Here is a 21,402-nt window from a genome sequence, read left to right as displayed (position 1 = left end):
CTGCGTCACTCATCTAGGAGGGGGCCAGCATGATCCTTGTGAGTGCCAGTGAATGGGGAAGTGAACGTGGAATGCTCTATACCCTCAGCTCCAGATTAGAGATACAAGATAAGTCATAGGGTTGCGTTAATCATCTTACAGGACCATGAAATAATATCATTCCTTAGTACCCGATGGGTCTTCCAAAGAGCTCACACTACAAGCCACTGGGGAAACTGTGAGCTCTTCCACCCAGCTTTCAAAGAAGAGTGTCCAAACAATACTTGATAAATAGTAGAGTTGAAGAAGTCTAGTAGAATTCTTAACCTCCAGGGCCAGAATGTCCCCAGAACATTCTGCTCAGCTCCAAGGCGAGGACGATGGGGTTGGGCCCATGCTCACAAATCCATCATTGCTAAAGAAAGCGAGAGCTGATACTTACAGATGCTTCGGAGCAGCTGACCACCTGCCTGAAGGCCAGGTTGTAGCGGCAGCACACCACGGGCTTTTGGTGGGAAACCACCAGGCACGGCTCTGGCGGAGATCTTGCTCAGGAAAAACAGAAAGGATGAAAACCTGAACTGAAGGTATGCCATGGACACTGTGGATGAGGCATCTATTGCTTTATTAAGAAAAGTTAACAGGATAGGGAGCACCTGCGTGGCTCAGTCAGTTAAGCTTATGACTCCTGGTTTCGACTCAGGTCACAATCTCAGGGTTGTGATCTCAGGGTCATGAGATTGAGGCTCCCTGTCCCACACCCTGTTGGGTCCAGGCTCAGCATGGAGTCTGCTCAAGATTCTCTCTTTCTCCCTCTCCCTCCCCCTCTGCCTCTCCTCCTGTGCACATGCTCGCTCTCTCTCTCTCTCTCTCAAATAAATAAATTAATTAAAATCTTTAAAGAAAAAAGGTGAAGAGGATAAAAATAGGTCTGTGACCCTGGACAAGTTGTTTAAATGCTGAAAACTCTAACCTTTTTAATCTCTTAAATGGGGATAATGTTATCTATTATAAAGGGTTGTTTTGAGTATTTGTTTGAGAAAACCTATGGAATATCCTTCCCACAGACCCCCATACTATCTAATTGGCATTCAGCAAGCAGTAGCTGCTCACCATGAAAAATGATACCACATGCCTCTTATTTAGGGCAAGAGAAGTGTGATTTCCCACAACTACACAGTGGACCTTCTTCCCTAAGAATTTACATCTTCCCTCAAACAAACACCAACTGTACCATCCCATCCCGAGTCTTCAAGCCTGGAGTGCAGTGTTTCTCGATCACAACAGGGACGAGGCCCTGCTGTGTGCCTCCCACACGAACCCGGGGCTAAGGGCGCCTCTGTGCACTCAGGCCTTGCCCTGTGTGTCCCCTCTGTGAGGACAGGGCACAGAAGGGATAGTTCTAGGAGTTATGCAATCCAATTGCTTTGCACTCATTTCCTCATCTGTAAAATGGAACCCTTTATAGAAATTTTGTGAGGAGTAAGTGAGGAAAAGGATGTCCAATGTCTGGAGAAGCCTGGTGTGGGGGGAACACTTAATAAATGAATGTTGGTTCCCAGACCTACTGTTCTGTCCTCTCTCTTGATGGTCCTTCCAGTGCTCAGCCCCAAGGCTAGGATCCTAATAGGGATTCGGTGGACCTGAAGCCTCCAAATTAGTGCCAGAAGATTCCCAGAGGGTGGAATCCTTTTCAAGGAAGAATAGCTTTTGGCAGAAGGAGAGGAGCACTTTCCCATGAGTGGTCTCTGGACTACTCCAGGGGAAGTCTGGCCTGTGGGGAAGGAGGAGGCAGGGAGTGGGGGTGCTGTCCCAGGGAGAAAGTGCCAGGCCTGGAGCCAGAGCCTCTGGACCTTACCTACACCCCTTCCCCAATGTGGGGAGGAAGGCGCCGAGTCCCCCCCCAACTTCACAGATGAGGACATTTCCAGAAGGCTAAGAAGGACCAGGTGACTTGATCAACATCACAAAGTTCCCTGTGACAGAGCAGGGACGGGCAGATGTCATCTGTTGCCTAAGGGTTGGCGCTAAGAGATTAGGGCTGTTCTCGCTGCAAGGTGGAATTTCAGTCACTTTGCTTAAAAAAAAAAAAAAGGAAATCAATCCAACAGGCTGTCTTTCTACCCATAGATGTCAGGTTGAACAAATGGCCATTGGACTGACTGTAGTCCCATCTTTCAGAGGGTTGCTCTGGCATCCTGAGCCAAGGGCATGCCTTTGCAGGTCTGACGGTACCCTTTGGTAGTATGGTTGTTCTGCCCTGGCTCCCCATCCTCACTGGCCGTTCCCATGGCCTCAGGGAAACATGAGGAAGGGTGGGTCCAGGCATAGGCAGCAGCCTTACGTTCTGGACTTCTCAATAGGGTTTTGATGCTGCGAAATCTGATCACTTTTCTGTAAAGTTATTCTTGATCTGTGATTTAACCACTGGACATAGTAAACATATTTCAGGTTCCTCTTAGGCATATGTTCACAATTTTTTAAAGATTTTATTTATTTATATAATAGAAAGAGAGAGAAAGCACAAGAAGGGGGAGCAGCAGGCAGAAGGGAGAGGCAGAGGGAGAAGCAGACTCCCCACTGAGCAGGGAGCCCGATGTGGGACTCGATCCTAGGACCCTGAGATCACAACCTGAGCTGAAGGCAGACACTTAACCAACTGAGCCACCCAGACATCCAAACACATTTTTTTCCCCTTAAAACCCACCTGTCGAGACAGTATGCCATCATTTTTGGCTCAGGAAATCCAGTTGCCATTATCATATAGATGGGATGTGAACCCTGCAGACCACAATATTCAGCCTAATCCTTCTCTGCCTCCTCTCCTTAGTTTACAAAGACTATAGAAATCTGTTATCTTGCCGAACAGGGAGAGGGGAAGCTGCAGGTGGGGAATGAGGGATGGATTTATGTCAGGGCAACAAGTGGGGGTAACAGAGTGGGGTGACTAATCATGGGCCAGGTTTGAACTATGAGGCTGTAATGATGCTCCTAGTTGTGGTGTGCAGAGAGCCTGAAAATTCTCAAAGCACAGATGGTACGTTCTGCCAGCCCTGCCAAGACCAGGGACAGGGGTGTGACTCACCCCAAGGCCACTGGGCCCAGGAGGCAGAGCCTTCTCTCTACTGCTCACAGGTGCCTCTTAGGAGCTCTGCAGGCTCTGGAGAAGGAAGACTAGACAATGCACCTCCTGTAGTCTAATTAAACAAACAGACAGACAAATTGAGCTCTCCTTTGCCTTCAGTGTCTCAGACAGACTTCTGCCCTTCCAGTGGGAGGAGCACCACGCAGGGGGAGGGAGTGGGCCGGGCATCCTGAGAGAGGCATTCTAGTCCCAGCTCTGCTCCTGAGTCCGCGCTTGACCTTGAGCAATTCATTCCCTTCTCCAGGCCTCTGCTCGCTCATCTGTAAATCTGGCAGCAGCGTTGCCCTGGGTGACTTGTGGGTTCCCGGGAGGTAGGATTGAAACTCCTCAGTAAGACCTGGCAGTCTCAGTCTAGCAGGACGGGGACGGGCACTGAAGTGGACATTCATGCTAAGGAGATGAACGTCTCAATGACTACCCTGAGTGTGAAAAAGACAACCGGGCACCCACTTTCCTGGCCAAGGAGGAAAAGAAGTGTGGCTTGCAAAGTTGTGCCAAGGAAATCAAGATGGACTCATTTGTGGAGGAATCAGGGAGATGGGTCTTGAAGGCATTTGAGCTCCCTGAGACTGAGGCCCTGGGCAGGAAAAGCCCACTAGGGGACCCTCCATAAGGACCTGTCCATCACTGGAGCTTGTGCTGTCCCTGAGTGACTACCTTGCTGTACGGACAGGGTCTCACATGTGGGACATGCTGCAGCAAGTGGGTCTGATGCTTTTGGACTGAATTAAAAGCCCCCAGGGCTTCTTGGACAATTCACTAGAGAGGTAGGGCCAGTGGGTCAATAAGGGTTTAAGAGGTAGATTCCAGAGTTTTGGGTAATCCAAGGAGGTGGTGCTGGAGTAATCAATGGGAAATGTTCAAGGGAGCTCACCAAATACATGCTGTGAGATAAAGACATGGGGCCATAGAGCTCAGGAGCTCCCCCAGAGATCTCAGCTATGGATGGTTCCATAGAAGGTTGCAAGCAGCCTGGGGCCGAGAGGCTAACCTCATACCTCAGTCTCAGGTGTAGGAGTGCTACCGTGTCAGTGGCCACACACAGGGATCTGGATTCAGGGAGGTAGAGGCAGGCTGCAAAGTCCCCCTTAATACCGCCGGCTTTGGAGGATGCGGTAAACAAGCAGCTGTCCGTCTCTAGATCCCAGATCTGGGGCGGGGGGAGTGGGGAGATGAGGAAAAAAAGTTAATCGGAGGTCTTGAACAGGCTGCTTTGCTGTGCTTTTCCGAAGCTGTCACCTGTGGCGGGGGTCTGGTTAGGACCGACCTAAGTTTAAAGGCTGCCCCACTCTCCCCTCACCCAAAGGAAAATGTTCAAAGTGCTTCCTTTCCCCTCTGCATTTGTAAAGGAAGCAGAGAGCAGGGCTCTTGTTCCCAAGCCCCTCTGCCATGCTGAAGCTGCCCAAAGGGCCTGGAGCTGAGCTTCACCACCCCCCAAGCAGGAGCCGCCAGTGTCTTCTCAGCTCCTGGAGTTTTGATATCGTGGAGTTTTGATATCGTGGGTCTGATGGGCACACAGACTCCCTCTCTATCCCCTAGATATATTCCCATTTCTTAATACAGTTCCTCAAAACCAGCCCTGAGGCGGATATGTGGAGGGCTCTGGGAACAAACCTCAGCAGGGCTATTGGGTAAGGACATGGAGGTCCAACCCCCACCCCCCATCACCCTCCCCACCGCCTGGGTTGGAATCCCAGTCCTATCGCTTAATGGCTCTGTGGCCTTGGCCATATTACCATACCTCCTTTCAGTTTCTTCTTCTGTAAAATAGGGAGACTAATAATAATGCCTATCTTACAGGATTTAAAATCTTGGGGATTTTTAAATATTAATTAAAAAAGAGTGTTTACCATCACAACTGGGCCATGGTATAATGGTAAATGATTAGAATGATAATGTTATTGTTAATCATTTATTGGGATTATTATGCAAGCCATGCCACAGCTCTTGTATTATTTTAAGGTACTGCAATCTGATGAGAGCTCAAGGGATTGGCCTCATCCATGGGGAAGAGCAGATGGGCCAAGTGTAAAACCGGGAAGAAGGAATCATCACGGAGGCAGCTGTTGTTCAGTGAGCTAGGCATTGCGTTACATGCTTCCCATGCATTGTTTCATTTACTCTGTTCCAGGTTGAATTCTGTCTCTCCTCTCCCCCCCAAGTCTGTATGTTGAAGAACCCTCAGTATCTCAGAGTGTGTCCTTCTTTGGAAATAGGGTTGTTGCTAGTGCAACTAATTAAGAAGAGGTCAAGCCGGAGTAGAGCAGACTCCCAGGCAATATGACTGGTGTCTTTGTAAAAAGGGGAAATTCGGAGACAGACACAGAGAGAGGGAGAAGGCGCAGTGAGCAGCTAAAGTAGGAGTCCTTTTCAGACTTCTCTCCCTCCATAGGTGCGCTGGAAAATTTGAGGACTAAACTGGGCGGGATGTACATGGGGCTTCTTTCCCCTCCTTTGTGACTCCCGGAAGCGAAACAGCTAGCAAGAAATTGGAAGCCTTTACCCGGTAAGCCAGACTCTTATTTGTTGTATTTACACTGTTGATTTTCGTTAGTTCTCCCCAGCAGGTAGCAAAGTCATGTAGAAAGTTCTAGCATCCTTTTTCATCTGTGATTTTAGGTCATGGTGTAAAAGGTGGGAAGCAATACACTCTGGGAGGCAAGTATGGGGGTGACAGTAGCGATCAGGGTAAAATAATCCCATGGAAACATGATCCCAAGGACTACTTGTTCAAGGGGCATCTCCCACTCCTTTCTGGAGTATTGAATTGTTTGAAAATGCTGATTTTCCTAGATAGAAAAGTAACACACATAGTTTTTTTTATCAGTCACTTATACCACCAGGGGAATTCATTAATCTGGTAATTTCTTCTTATTTCATGAGGTAATATTACTGAAAGAGAGGGAGTTTTGATGAGGGGGAGGATGAGGTAATTCTGGAGCCTGGCAGAGTGATCTTATTTGATGTTATAGAGGGACCCCTGTGAGGTCTGTGAAAGGGAAAGGTAGGAAGGAAGTCTTCCTACTGCTGTTGAGGTTGAGTTGGCAAGTTGGCATTACATCCCCAAAGTAGCTACAACAAATTGACATCACTGACTTATGTATGGCCTGTCCAGCACCCTTCTGTCTTCTGTTAGGAGAATTGCCTCTCTGATTGCAAGCAGTAGGCAAGAGACACAAACTTGGTCAATCTGTGTCTTCCCTTAGATTTTTCTGGCTGGAGCTGATAGCAAATCTGTAGTTGGGCTGTGAGTTCAGACTGGGAATCAATGGTCCCGACATTCAGAAGGAGATTGCCTTTCTGCACTAGAAGTCAATATCAGTGTGCACCAAGGAAGTATAGGCAGAGAGCGTGGGAAAAAGAGTGCCATGCTTGAACCCAGCTGTCCATGAGGTCATCTGTCTGGTGATCTGGTTTCAATAACCAATAAATCTGCCTTTTTAAGCTTAAACTACTTGAGTTCGATTTTTGTCTCTTTGGCTCAAAAGAGTCTTACCTAGTAAAGCTACTCTGTTGTGAGCACAATTCATCCATTATCTTCTATGAGCACAACTAACCTACAAGGCGGGTCTTTCTTCCATTTTACAGTAGAGTGACCAATGTCCAAGAGAATTAAGTCACTGAGTTCGGAAGGGTTGAATAGTTTGCCCAAGGTCATCTAGTTCCTGGTAGTTTCAGAGTATAACTCAAGTCTGTATTTCTCCAAAGCATGCTGTGTACCAACCCCCAAATGCAGGCTTCTCTGTCCACAGTGGAAAGGAGTTGCTGGGGAGTGGACACCAAACTAAGGGATTTCCTGGTTTCCCTTCACCCAGTGTTATGAATTCAGTGGTGGAGTGTAAGAGAAAGTGATGGGTCATTTATAGCTGGGATTTTTAAGAGGCAGATATGCCGTATCTGCTATCATGCCCATTGTCCTGGGATGAAGAAGACTCTGAGAACCTAGGGACCTTGCATGAAGACAGCATGGTTTTTAAATGGGAGAAAAAAGTGCTCCTTACTGGGAGTACCGGCCTTGGGTATGACAGCAAACAGAAATAAATTTCTACTGTCTCAACCCATGGAAAATACAGGGTTTATTTTTTACAGTGGCAAGCATTACCTTAACTAATATACATGCTATCTTCTTTCAGGAAATAACTTTCTTTCTATGCTAATTCCTGTTGACACAAAACAGCCCTCTTTGTAGTGTGCAGTATTAAATTCACAGAAAATAACAAGTGAAAACAGAAAACCAAACCTGTCACTTTACTCTCCTTTAGGGTAATGCCAGAAACTAGCAGACTCCTAAAATGTTTCATGTGTCCCCACGATATAGAAAAGTGAAATATTTGAGCTGAAAAATCAATTTGAAGAACGAAGACTATCTGATCAGGCATGCTAGAAATTTAGCTGTTTGGTTCCTGGTTGATTACTTTTTATTTGATAGGAATAATGTATTCTGAAATAAATTACACACCATATTTCCAAGATAGGATTTCAATATATTTTAAACACATTTTGGGAAGTGATTCAATATGCCTGAATCATCACAGGCAAGATGCTAATCTTGTAATCATGATTTTAGATTGGAAGAAAATGGAGAGGCACTAGGAAAAGAAAATAGGATAGGAGACGTGTCCTCACATACAGAATTATGATTATCTGGTGGTGCCAAGTTTTAAGGAAAAAAAAAACTCATTAAAAATATGAAGTCCCCAACTTTATGGTTTTGGAGGATACCTTAGGATAGATTCAATTTTCAAAAGAAATCAAATATTGAAGTCCACAAGTCTTCCTATTTTAATCAAATTTGCTTGGAGGACTGAATTGAGTTTGGGTCCTAGTTACATCACTGACCATGATCTAAACACCTAATTTTGTGTAAAGTGTCCTCTTGGTTGCCAGGACATGGACTCTGAGCTCACTCTACGGGAACCATGTCAGACCCCACACAAAGTGAGAATACACTCCTTGAGGCTTTTCTCCCCCTTGCTCACTCTTGCTCTCTTTTCCATCTCATCCCCTCCATGGCTTAAAATTCCATCTAAATGCTAATGACTTCCAAATTTATGTCTCCAGCCCCGACATCTCCCCTCAACTCAGGATGACTCTATCCAACACATACACAACTGAGCTCCTGGTCTGATGCTCCTCTTCCCCACCATCTGCCCCACCATGTCTCAGTGGGCTCTGGCCCAAAGCCTTGGCGTCTCCCTTGACTTCTCTATCTCTTCCCTCCCCCTCCTTTACAAAATAATAGTTTTGTTGAGATATAATTCACATCTCACAAAAATTGCATTTTTAAAGTGTATAATTCAGTGGGTTTTAGCATATTCACAGGGCTGGGCAATCATCACCACTGTCTAACTTCAAAACATTTTTATTATTTCAGAAAGAACCCCCACACTTATTAGTGGCCACTCCCTGTCCCACCTCACTGCATCCCCCCAGCAACGACTAAACTAGTTTCTGCCTCTGTGGATTTGCCTATTCTGGGCATTTCGTACAAATGGAATCGGCCAATACATGGTCTTTTGTGACTGGCTTTCACATAACATAAGCTTTTTCAAGGTTCATCTATGTGGTGACGCATATTAGTGCTTCATTTCTTTTTGTTGCTGCATAATATTTCATTGTATGGATATGCCACAGTTTGTTTATCCATTCGTTTATTCATGGACACTTGGGTTATTTCTACTTTTTGGCTGTTATGAATAATGTGCTATGAATATTCATATGTAAGATCTTATGTGAACATAAGTTTCCAGTTCTCTTGGGTTTAAATCTAGAAGTAGAATTGGTGGGTCATATGGTAACTCCATGGTTAGCATTTACAGAACCGCCAAAATATTTCCCAAAGTGGCGGCACCATTTTAAATTCCCACTAGCAAGGTATGGAGAGCTTTAATTTTTCCACATCCTTGGCAATGCTTGTTATCATCTAACTTCTGATTTTAGCCATCCCAATGGGTGTGAAGTAGTAACTCATGGTGGGTGTGTTTTGCATCTGCATAATGACTAATGATGTGGAGGATCTTGTCCTGTGTTTATTGGCCATTTGAATATTTTCTTTGAGGAAATTTCCATTTAAGTCCTATGCCCGGGATATTTGAGCATTTATTGTTGAGCATACAGATTTTTTTTTTTTTTTTTTTTTTTGGTATTCTAGAGGCAAATCCCTTATCAGATGTGTGATCAGCAACATTTTCTCCCATTCTGTAGGTGGTCTGACCACTTTCTTAATGGTGTTTTCTGAGGCACAAGGTTTTGATTTTGACAACATCCAATTCATTTGTTTTCTTCTTTTGTCTCTTGTGTTTTTGATGTCACATCTAAGAAATCATTCCCTAGTCCAGGGTTATGCAGATTTACTCCTATGTCTTCTCCAAAGAGTTTTGAAATTGTAGCTCTTTCTACATTTATGTCTATAGCCTTTTAGTTAACATTTGTGTATGGGGTGAAGTAAGGGACTGAAGTCCTTGATTGAGATATAAGCAGGTCTGCTTTCTTCTGAGGCCTTTCTCTTTGGCTTGCACATGACCCCCTGCTGCCATGTATTCACATGTTTGGAGATGATTGTCCCTCCATCTCAGTGTGCTGATTTCTACTATAAAGACACCAATCATATTGGATGAGGGCCCACCAATATGACCTCATTTAACATTAATTAATTCTTTATAGGCCCTGTCTCTAGATACAGTCACTTTGAAGGTACTGGTGGTTAAGACTTCAACATATGAATTTTGAAGGGACGTGATTCAGCCCATAGCATCTATAAATCATTTATTACGTGTGTAATTGATAAGCTCATTTATGTACCCATGCAAAGCAATGCCACTGACCTGTTTGAGGCTTCAGCATTCCTTTGATTCAGACCGTTCTAAACTCCTACCCTCTGGCCCCATGATATTACAGAAAGAAATATGGATGAAATCGTGAAAATTTTTCATATTCATTGGAAAAGCTTATGAAATGATGGATAAAGCAAATCAGCAAAATTCCTTTTCTTTTCTTTCTTTCTTTTTTTTTTTTTTTTTTTTTTTGGTGTAAAAATAGTGCATTACAAAGGTCACAGGACAGCTGAATTTTAGAGGTGGGTAGAACCCTACATATAGAAAGAAGTGTGAAGGCAAACAAAATGAAGGTGATGTTACCACAACCTCTACCAGGGCCAGAAGTGCTTAAATTCTAAGCCTTACAGAAAACATTTCAGAAAGGGCCCACTTGCCCTATGCGTATTGCAAAATAAGATAAGCACTAGTAGCGAGGGCCAGTTGCCTCCCCCATGTCCCCATTCCATCCCTTATTCCCCCTCTTCATCCTCCAACACACTTTCTCCAGAGGAATCAGGACAGCATGCAAACAGGGACTGAGATGTTTCAAGGTTTACTCAACCCAGCAAAACACCTGGTACAGAAAATTCTCTAAGACACTACCCTTCAATTGCCCACATACCTTCCTTCTCCAAAGCAAACCCACGAATGTAACCACCATTTGAGTATCTGCTAATGCAGAGACCTCTAGAGCTGCAAAGATGGGGAAAGAAAACACCAAACAAACACAATCTCTATCTGAAACTGTTGGACAATGCATCCAAAATGTGAAAGGGCAAAGACCTTAATAGTGTTGTCGGTGGACATAGAGAATATTTTGTTATCCTCAGCAGATACATGGATGTAGATCACTGGAGCCGTGTGGCTTTTCAGCATACCTGTTGGTTTTCTAGAATGGAAAAAGAACAGATGAACACCAAGCAGTTCTAAGTGCTATTTCTAAATAAAAATGCAAGACTAAACTTGGCCCGGATCTGGCAGTTCTATTCAGCCTGGAGGAGGGTTATGTCTCCTTCTGAAATCACACAAGTATATATCTTGTGTGATAAAAGGACTGAAGCAAATAATACCCAGTTATAGCAACACAACTCAGTGTGAGATGAAGCTCTAGGCTTTGTTTCTCCAACTGCTGACAATATCACTATAAAAGGAATAAACGAGGAAGAGCACAGGGTGGTGTGGGAATAGATTCTATGGCACATGGTTGCTTTATGCAGGCCAGAGTTAACAGTATTCAGGTCTTGGGGGACTGTCTTTTTAATGTAAGTTTACTTTAAGGAGCTCTGAGGGATCGCAATGCCCTCAGGGTCGCAGGGCTGAGTGTGTAGGGAGAAGGTGGGGAGGTGGGGAGAAGGGAGGCAGGTCTGAGGTTGAAAGAGAGACCACAATGTCATTTTATAACCACATTATTGGAAGGTAAGCAAATTGTTCTCCATCACCAGACAAATGGGAGTCTAAGGTAATAGAAGTAGGTAGAAAATCATTTTTCTTTCTTTCTGTTTAGACATTGTGCAGAGCCCTATATGTGGATGACCTCATCTGTGACCTTTATTCTACCAGAAGGGTGGGGATTCCTGTGATCATCAGTAATGAGGAGGACACTGGCTACATCTCTTGTGCTGGGTCACTGTGTTAGAAGGTGACAGGAGCAGCACCAGATCCCACGTGCCCTCCACCCCCCATGGTGTTGCCTCCATCCCTGCCTGTCCCTGCTGAGGGGCATGGGTCACCTTGCAGGTCCTCCACTGATGCCTGGTACAGAGGCTCAGCGAGGAAGCATGGTGCACCCTAGGTGACTTGTTCATGTCCCCAAATCCCCACTATCAGTACACAGAAAGTCTATTCCCCATTTTCCACTCTCCTTCCATCTTCAACACTTACCAATGGAAATGGCATAGGATTTTAGAATCAGCCAAAATGTGTTTGTACCCCAGTTCTGGCATTATGTCCAAAAAGTTATTTAACTCCTCTAAGCTTCAGTTTCCTCATTGGTAAGTGGGGCTAATGAGTTACTTATTAACCCCAAAGAATGAGTCTTTAGTGGGTATCAACAGAAGTTTCTCGGGCTGAGTGTATGGGAGACCAGTTTTGGACAGGGCTTCTTAAATTATCCTAAAAGGGAATTAGTGATCCCCTGTGTTGCTCTCATGTACTTTATTAGATCAATGGCACTTATGGTTGGAGAGAGAAAGAAAACTTACCCAGGCAGATAAGGATTCCAGACTCGAATGATTCGATCCATTCTGCCTGTCAGCAGCAAGTTCTTTCTCTTACAGAATGAAAATGCCTTGACTCCTTTGTAGATGTGAAAAACAGTTTGAAACAGTTCTGCCCGCCTTTGGGGCAAACCAAGGAATGCTTGTTTTCTTCTTGCCTCGACATCTTTTCTAACGCCCCTTATCTCTTTCATCTTTTGCTTGACATTTGTTGTTCCCATAGTGCACCCTAAAAATATTCACAGAAAAACAAAACACAGCCTCTTAATATGATCAATTTCCTGACAAGTTGCTGATTTTTAAAGGTCCTGGTTTTGCTTTCAGTGAGAACTACTTTTTTCTTTCTCTTTCACCCCCTGGTGTTACAACATGGATAGTCCGAAGGATGAAAATGGTGTCGGTAAGAACAGCAAGATTCATTTCTCCTCCTTCTCTAGATAGAGCCAAGAAGGGTCATCTGGGGGAAGGAGGAAATGTGAAGAGGGCCAACTCATTCTGAGGAAACTGTCTTCTAATAAATCTGTACCGAGTACCATGCACTGTGCCAGGGTCTCTCTGTACACAATTTTGTTTGAACCTCCCAGAAACTCAGTGAGGCAAGCACCTGTCTTCCATGGGACAGGTAAGAAAGTTTAGACTACGGGGTTTAACAAACTTGTCATTAACAAGGCAATAAAACCACATCTCAAATCCTAAATGAGGGTTCATTGAGTTGACCTATCAGTTTCATCCACGAACCAGCCAACTTTCTGCTACAATTATTCCGACATATATTTTTAGCCAAATGACTTTTTGGCTTACGAACCTACTGAACAGTAAAATCAGAATAGTAGTAGCATACTGAAGCAATCAAAGGCCTTCCTGTCAGTGTGAGACATAGTCTCACCAGATGATCATGAAAGAAATCCCCATCTAACTTACCCTGACCCCTGACCTTAGCTGTGTCCAAGGTGACTGAAGGGCATCAGATAAAAAAGATGGAAGACTATTTCATCTTCTATCCTCGCCTTGTCCCCATGCCCAAATAAGAATTCTCTTTCATGGTCTGTGATGTCAGTGATTACTTGAGGGATGATTGGTGTTGTCTGGATGACATGTGTGTTATCACAAGTTACCAGTTCAATTGTTTTCCAGGAACAAGGAGAAGAGTTTGCTATTTGGGAAAGCTGGACCAAAGCCAGTGCCTGCTTCATCTCAGAGGGTTGTTCTTTATTTATTTATTTATTTATTTATTTGACAGAGAGAGATCACAAGTAGACAGAGAGGCAGGCAGAGAGAGAGAGAGAGGGAAGCAGGCTCCCTGCCGAGCAGAGAGCCTGATGCGGGACTCAATCCCAGGACCCTGAGATCATGACCTGAGCCGAAGGCAGCGGCTTAACCCACTGAGCCACCCAGGCGCCCCTCAGAGGGTTGTTCTTCTTCAGTCCAGCAGATTCTCCTGAAGTAGGACTCTGATGCAGATCTGCTGAGTTTCAGGAGAAATGGGAAGTGTCTATTTTCATTGGAAACTTCCAGAATTTTAAAGTTTGATGCACAGTTTCAAAACAGGATTCTGTTTTTAATCTGTCTGTGGCTGCCTGGCCCACCACTGTCTCTGGAGACCTCTAGTTTGGGAGCTTGTTGTTGCGGGGGAGGACAGGAAGGTGTCTGGGAAGGGAAAGGGGGCCATGATCTTTCCATTTCTTCTGAAACTTTTTTCCTCAGAGTCACCTGGCTCTTCTCCAGACCATGAATTCCATTTCCAGATGACTGGGGTATGTGATTTCCACCTTATTTGAGGCTACAGTCTGAGTGCTAGGACAGTTTATTGACGGTGAGTTGAGGAGACACCCTGCTGTCCACAGTTTCTCTCAGCAGTGGTAGGACAGCTAGCTAGTCCCACTGGCCCTGTCCTTCCCTTTCTCCTTTGGTATGCAGCAGGAAGGTAAACAACCTTGAAATCAGAGCTCTTTCATCTGCTAGAATAGGGGAGGGGAGGATAAGTGCTGAGTGCAGATAATTACTTAAGATGGCAGAGTGAACCTGTGTATCTGGGTGAGCACTTGCAGTATCAAAGCAATGCAGCAAACCCTCCTCAAACACAAGTTTGATGCTTTCACCCTTCTTGTTATGAGCAAAGATCTGAAACTTCTAAGCAGGTGTGTCACTTTATTTTTATTTTTTTAAGTAAAAGGAGAGCAGCCAGTTCATTTGCATGATCTCTAGCGGTTCTCTTCCAACAGAGCCAGACAGAGATACATGTTTAAATGGTTGTCATGGAAACCAGAGAGCAGAGCTCTCCCCCAAGGTCTGAAGGAAGATGATGAAAAGTTTAAAGCAATCACCATGGAAACCTAGAGCAGATTCAAGGCAGGTTCTGATCCCCAGCACACTAGCTAGCAGATAAGTCTTCAGGTGCTGGAGTCCTACAGGAAGGTGGATTCTGTGGCTGCTAACACCAGAGCTGACCCAGAAACCACATTCACAGTTCTGGGCTCCCAGAATCCCATAGGATTGGCAACGAGGTGGGCATGTTTCCCCAAAGCTCAGACTTTCACTCTTCCTCTTTTGAGGTAGATCTTGGAGTGTCTCCTACCCATCCTTCCTTTTATCTTATTCCTCCTTTCCATCAGTTTCCTCAGTGTGGCAGGAACCCACAACTCTGCTGTGACATATGGAGTGCTGCCCAGGTCTGCAGAGGGGAGACATTCAAGACCCAGCCTTGGTTTCTCCATGGCCTCAGCCAAGATGTATCTCCCTTTGATGTTCACATGTAACCAGAATGAAGTCAGAGATTCTTATCTTTGATCATCTTGAGTAAACGAATGCACTTGAAACCACTTCTTACTCTACAGAGCCCTCGTAAATCCCATTTAGGGATGGGGAACTGGTGCTATAGCACCCTGTGGAGGAGAGAGAGAGAGAGAGAGTGTGTGTGTGTGTGTGAATACATGCATAGCTGATGGAAGCAGTGGTGTGAGTGTAGGACACTGTGGGGACATGCTTGGGGGGGCAGTAGATGGGGAGATGGAAAGGGGATAGATAGCACAGGAGGAAAATACTTGTCACCACAGAATTCTACGTTTCCTGGAAGGCAATGCTTCAGAAGACCACTTGGGGAGAGAAAGGTATGTGGTTTGAATTTTGGCCACAGGTAAGTCCATTCAATAAATATTTAATGAGCACCTGTTATGTACCAGCACTCTTCCTAGCACTTGAGACACAACAGTGAATAAAACAGAAAACTCTATCTTTGTGGGGCTCACCTTCTGATAGGAGAGGACAGACCATAAATAACAAACAAGAGATAAATTATATAGTCTATTAGAAAGTGATTGGATTTATGGATTTAGAGAAGGGTAGAACAAGGTAAGGAAGATTAGGAACACCAGGAGCAGGGACTGGGCTCTTCCAGGATATGTATAATGAAGTGGGCAAGGAGGGCTTCAGTGAGAAGCAACACCTGAGGGAAGACTTCAAGGAAACAAGGGAGTGAAAGATGTAGACATTTGCAGGGAAAACCTCCCAGGCAGAGGAAGGATCTGGTGAAAAGATCTTAAATATATTCCAGGAAACTGGTGTGAGTGGGATGGAGTACAATGAGGGAGAGACGTAGGAAACCAGGCCAGAGATGTAAGGGCTGGGTTGACACACAGGGCCCTGGAGGACTTTGGCTTTTACTGTGCAGGAGACGGGGGCCCAATGGAGGATTTGGATCTAATGACATCTAATTTTCCAGGCTCTCTGGCTGCTGTGTAGAAAAGAGCCCATAGGCGAGGGATAGAAGCAGGGAGAATCATAAGTCTCCTGTGGTAATCCAGGGGAGAGAAGAGAGTGAATTCCACTAGATGGTAGTGGGGGCGGGGCTGGGGGAAATGGCCAGATCCTGGGTTCAGTATGAAGACAGAGTCAACGGATTGGATGTGGACTGTGGAGGAGAGCGTTGAAGGTGACTAGTAGGTTTTGGCCAGAGCTACTGGAAGGATGGACCTAGAACTAACTGAGTTGGGGAAGGTGGTGTGAGGGAGAAGATGTGGATCTGAGTTTGGATTTAATTTTGATGTCTATGAGACATCCAAATGGAGAGGTCCTGTAGAGAGAGACCCATGGCAGTTGGAAATGCAGGCTGAAGTTTGGGGGTGGAGTTAGGCTAGAACACATGAATTTGGGGAAGGACAGCAATGGTGCTGGAGGGGTATCACTGAGGGGTTGATGAAAATGGAAGAGAAGTAGAGCAAGGACAAAACTCTGGGACTCCAGCAGCAAGTCATGGAGACATGCAGGAACACAGGCCAGCTTGCAGTGGGTCTTAGATTGGAAGGTGAGGGCTTGGAAAGTGCAACTGCAGGCAGCTTTTTCCAGGGGTCTGGCTGCAAAGGCTCTCTGAGCCCCAGTATTTTCATCTTGGTACACGTCCGAGAAACTACAAGGGTGGTATTGGGTTGGGGAAGGCACTGACTCTTCCTATGACAGACTTGTCTAGACCTCTAGAGACAATTAATCTCAGTTCAGAGTATGAGCCGCTTAGTGGTCCTTGCTTTCTGGAACGTGAGAAAGAAGAAGGGAAGGACAGAAGACTCATGGCAAAATTAGGGATCAAGGAGTGTGAGCAGGGTGGCTCCTTAGAGCTCATATCCAGCATTTTTATTGAACTAGGAAGGAAATGGAGGCCTGAGGCCACAGCTCTGTTAGTTGCCGAGCCGGGGCTAGAACTCAGAGATCCTCATTCTGGATTTATTGTTTCTGTTCTGCACAAACATTGAATTTTAGCTGCTTCAGTTTCTGAAGGCTGAATTTTAGTTTCTTAGCATTCATATCCATGATCATTCCAGAAAACCACAATTTCCCAGTTCCAAGAACATCTGATGAAAATTCCCAAGAAATTTCTTAGCCACTGAACATCTCTTTCTAATGCTTTAGAGAGTTAAATGTCAGTGAATCAGAAATGTATAAAGGAAGATTTCCTTGAAAGACAACGTGAGCTCGAAGTCTATGAATCAGAGGTAGAAGGGGCCTTGGAGAAGCAAGGTGGTTATTTGATAGGAGGCTGAGATCGCAGGCATGACTCATGACTGATTTTTCCACGATGTTCAGTGAAATTAGGACAAGATTCTAAAGGAAAGGAGGAATAAAGAAAAATAAAAAGAAACTCCTAGGATTTCAGCCTTTCCAAATCTCAGAAATGCTCAGGCACAGCTAGGCTGAAAGGCATCACGAAAGAAACGGCTGTCGTCATTATGTGGGTGGTTGACTTTTGAGTCATTTAAAAAAAGTGTTAACTATTTTATTCATTATAAATGCACCGCTTGGAGAGTTCTAAGCAGGTCCTGAAAATTCAGGGGTGAAGCTGCAGGAAGGAAAAGAGGAGGTAAGGGCCGGTTAGAAAGGCCAAGAGAAAAAGGTAAAGATCATCCCAGCAACGGAAATACCTGCAAATGAAATGAAATGCCATAAGTCATGCCTATCCTCTCGGTGAAGAACACACACCTCCTGCCTCCTAGCCTTCCCCTTCTCTCTGCAGCAAGCCAGGCTGGGCAGCAGTCATGAGTGTCTGTGTCTGAGCCCTTCACGATTTCCTTTCTCAGCCTGCTGCTGAGCCCAGGTATGCAAGGATCCCATCCAGGGAGCACTAAGATGATTGAAAGTGGCTTTAATCGGCCACAACTTTCTCTCTATGCCATGGTGGACAATAACATTTCTTTTCTCTGCAGAGATTTATTCTGCTCCAGGGTCAGAATTTTCCTTTTGAAACTAGGCGTCCTAAAACAAGTCCCAGGAACCGAGGGATAGACTTTCCCAGCCTAACTCTAGGGGCTGGCAGGTGATCAACTGGACTTGGAGTCAGAAAAACTGGACTTGAGTCCCAATTCCACCTCTTCCGGCTAAGTGACCTAATGGGTCACTTAAATGGGTCAAAAAACGTTGGCTTTTTTGTCCTCACTGGTAAAATGGAGTGTGTACACACAATTCATACCTCACCTGGCTATCATGAATATCATATAAGAAATATAATGCATGTGGGTGGTTCTTGCCCTTGACCACAAATTAATGTCACTGTGAAGTGTCCAAAGAATACAGATGCCTAGGCCATACCTCCTCGAATAGTGGATTTAAATCTTTAGAATCACTGGTGGGGGGAAGGGCGGCTTTTAAAGGTCCTGATACCTAGGTTTTATCCCAGACCGATTAGGTCAGAATATCTGAGGATAAGAACCAGGCAACCAGCTTTTATAAAGTCCCCAGATGATCCAATAAGGCAGCCCAGACTGAGAACCACTAATGAATGTGAATGTTCTTTATAAATTAGTAAGTGCTAAACACATGGAAGGAACCACTGTCAGTATCAGCTTGGAAATTAAGTATGGTGATCGTGATGCTGAATATTTGTTTGGGTCTTTCCAACATACTCTCAAGGGCTTCACAAGATAAGTATGAAGTTTAATAAAGGAAATGTGAGGAATTGAGAAGATCTTCAAAGGGCAAATCAGCAGAAAAAAATTCGAAAAATATTAAAATAATATAAAAATGATAGAAAAATTTATATTATTGTGATTAAAGGATGTCTCTCAGACTGGACATGTGCACAAGTCACCCTTACTTCTTTTTCAAGTGCAGACAGATTTCATTGTTCCAAGAGGAACCTAGGACTCAATTCTAGCACACGCCCAGGGAATGCCATTATTATAGGTCCAAGGATGACAAGCACAGGCCTTGAAGACACAGGACCTGGATTCCTGTCCTTGGTCTTCATTTCTGAATGTGTGACTCAGTGCAGTCTTCACTCTTCACTTTTTTGTCACTAGTAAACCCCCTCTTCCCATCCCCACTTCTGGAAAGTATACCTCTTCATACGTCATGTGGCTGAATGGGCACTGCCAAGTTCTTATTGTCCCTGCCTTTCCTGGGTCACTTGACTCGCAATTGTCCCAAAGATGGGCCCAACGGGTCCAGTGGGAACCTTCCCAGGGGCAGCGGGACTGGGGACTAAGAGTGGCAGCCAGTCTCTGTTAGTGTCAGTGACATAAGAGATGGGCTCTTCACCCTTTGAGGGAACTGCTGTGCAGAGGAGAGAGAGAGACAGAGTCAGAGTACCCTCTGAGTCCCTGCTTCCAGGACTTTCCAACTCTGGGTTGCACTTCTGCCCTTCTCATATTATATGAGCCAGCCAAAAAAATTCTCCTTTTGTTTACGCATTTGAATTACATTTTTTTCAATACTGAAAAAAAAAAGTCCTGAACAATACCCCAGGACAAGTTAATGAATGACTCTGTGTTTCACTTTACTCAACTGTAAGATGGGACTAACAGTGGGACCTAAACCATAAGGTTGTTAATGGAGATTAAATAAAATAATACATAGAAGGAGCTTGTACAGTGTCTGATACTTAGTGTTCAGGGCCAGAGATTGCAACAACTTCTGACCATGAGCTGTTATGGGAATGATCCATTACAGAGGGATTGGATTCTTGGTTCAGATCTAGACCAGTTCTTCACTCTGTACCAGGACATCTCTCCTCCATCTGGTCCAGACAAAATGATTCCCATGTGAATAGCAGAGTTGTTCTGCCATATTCCCAACTTCATGGACCTAAGATCAGCCTGGCCTAGCCCATGTCCAGACTAGTGGTGCATTTAGGGATGTAAAAGTGAGGGATGGATTGGGATCTGGGTTCTCCCGTGGCCTTTCTCTGAATGCACTTGGCCAAAGTCCAGCTTCCAGACAATGCAAAGGTCTTCAGATTCTGGGTCTTCCTATTGCCATCACTGAAAACTGTTATTTCCAGCATGCCTTTGAATTGCAGGCATTCCCAATCCTACTTCATGCAAATCCCCCAAGACCACGGTCCTGTGTTGATATTACTGTATATTTAATATCTTCTGACACATTAAGGGTGCTCAAAGTGGGTTTTGCTCCTATTTCAAATCAACAAATATTGATCGAGCTCTCTGTATGTGTGAAGCCTTGTGATAGGAGTGCCCTCCCACACTCTGCTTCTCCAGGAGCCAAGTGTGAGGCTTATAAAGCAAACAGAACAGTGGAGGATGTCACATTTTGAGCTGCAGAGTGTGGGATGCCTGTTGCAATGCAGAAATTATAAAGGTGGGAGACATCCAAGGATCTGGCACATAGAGAACATTACAAACGTAAGGGGAGTGTGAGCAGTACCTATTACTAGAGCGGTGGGCTCATGGTTGGAGCTTGAAATGACGGCTTTGATAGAATCATAGTAGTTCAGCTAGAAATGATCAAAAAAAAAAAAAAAAGAGAAAATGTTAATTAATATGAAGATCACACACCAGGTCAAGAAAGCGTTTGTGACAATATTGAAAGCATTCTCCTGACAACCGTTTTGAGAAGGAGAGAGGAACCACTTGCTCATAGGATAGGCACATTTTAAAAAACCCACTTTTGGGAGTGGGCAGACGTGTGTAGGTGGCCTGGCAGAGTGTGAACACGTGGGTGTTCTCTCTCCTTGACGCTCGCTCCAGGCTAACACCAGAACAACAATTCCTGGGTATCCTGTCTGGCAGACTGTGCTGAAGATTCTACTACGTATTTTAGATATTTCTGAGAAAATCGGAATGCTGCCTGCATCGCTGCAGGGGGTTCACAGGGAAAACAGCTTATCCTTCAACATAAATCACATTTAAATTGGATGCTATGCTGAGGATCATACTGGGCAGGGTAAAAGGCTCTCTTCCCCTGTCTTTGAAAATTGAGAGCCATGGGGTGCGTGGGTGTCTCCGTCAGTTTAGCGTCTGTCTTTGGCTCAGGTCATGATCCCGGGGTCCTGGGATCGAGCCCCGCATTAGGCTCCCTGCTCAGCTCTCTCTCTCTCTCAAATAAATAAAATCTTAAAAATAAAAACAAAAACGAAATGGAGAGCCGGGCTCTTAAAGGAGCTATGCCAGGATTAGGGAACCAGAGCCTTCTGGCAGGTGTCAGGGCTGGTCTCTAGTTCAGGGAACTGGAGTCAGTGGGATTTACAACATTTCCCTGCTTTTAGGACACCTCCCTATGGAGGAATTCCTTTTTAAGACTATAAACATGTGAAATGGGTAAAGCCGTAGTGGTGTTGGAAGAGCAACATTTTAGCTACAAGGGATGACTGGTTTCTCTTTTAGACCTTCCAGGCACTATGCTAGGCTCAGAGGGGGCACCTACGGAAGATAAACCTTGGTTCTAACCTCCACGACGGGCAGAAACCAGAAGACCAGAGACACAGGAAGACAAAGGGTAAGTCTGGGAGGTGAAGAGAGGGTTTCTG

At 44.9% G+C, this 21,402-nt stretch overlaps 1 protein-coding gene across 1 annotated transcript in view; it reads right to left on the bottom strand.

Annotated features, from left to right (window-relative positions):
* Positions 1-20,809, bottom strand: part of LOC111158530 (WD repeat-containing protein on Y chromosome-like) — a 48,769-nt gene extending 27,960 nt beyond the window's left edge. Inside the window, 5 exon segments of the mRNA XM_022520625.1 lie at positions 422-524; positions 4,123-4,274; positions 10,723-10,828; positions 12,141-12,208; positions 20,780-20,809. Of these exon segments, the coding sequence (XP_022376333.1) occupies positions 422-524; positions 4,123-4,274; positions 10,723-10,828; positions 12,141-12,208; positions 20,780-20,809 (459 nt within the window).
* Positions 20,810-21,402: the final 593 nt, after the last annotated feature.

This window comes from Enhydra lutris, unplaced genomic scaffold (genome assembly GCF_002288905.1).
Source record: "Enhydra lutris kenyoni isolate GAN:26980312 unplaced genomic scaffold, ASM228890v2 scaffoldscaffold60, whole genome shotgun sequence".
Taxonomy (NCBI): domain Eukaryota; kingdom Metazoa; phylum Chordata; class Mammalia; order Carnivora; family Mustelidae; genus Enhydra; species Enhydra lutris.
The sequence above is the reverse complement of the archived record's forward strand: the minus strand, read 5'-3'. Positions and strand labels throughout refer to the sequence as shown.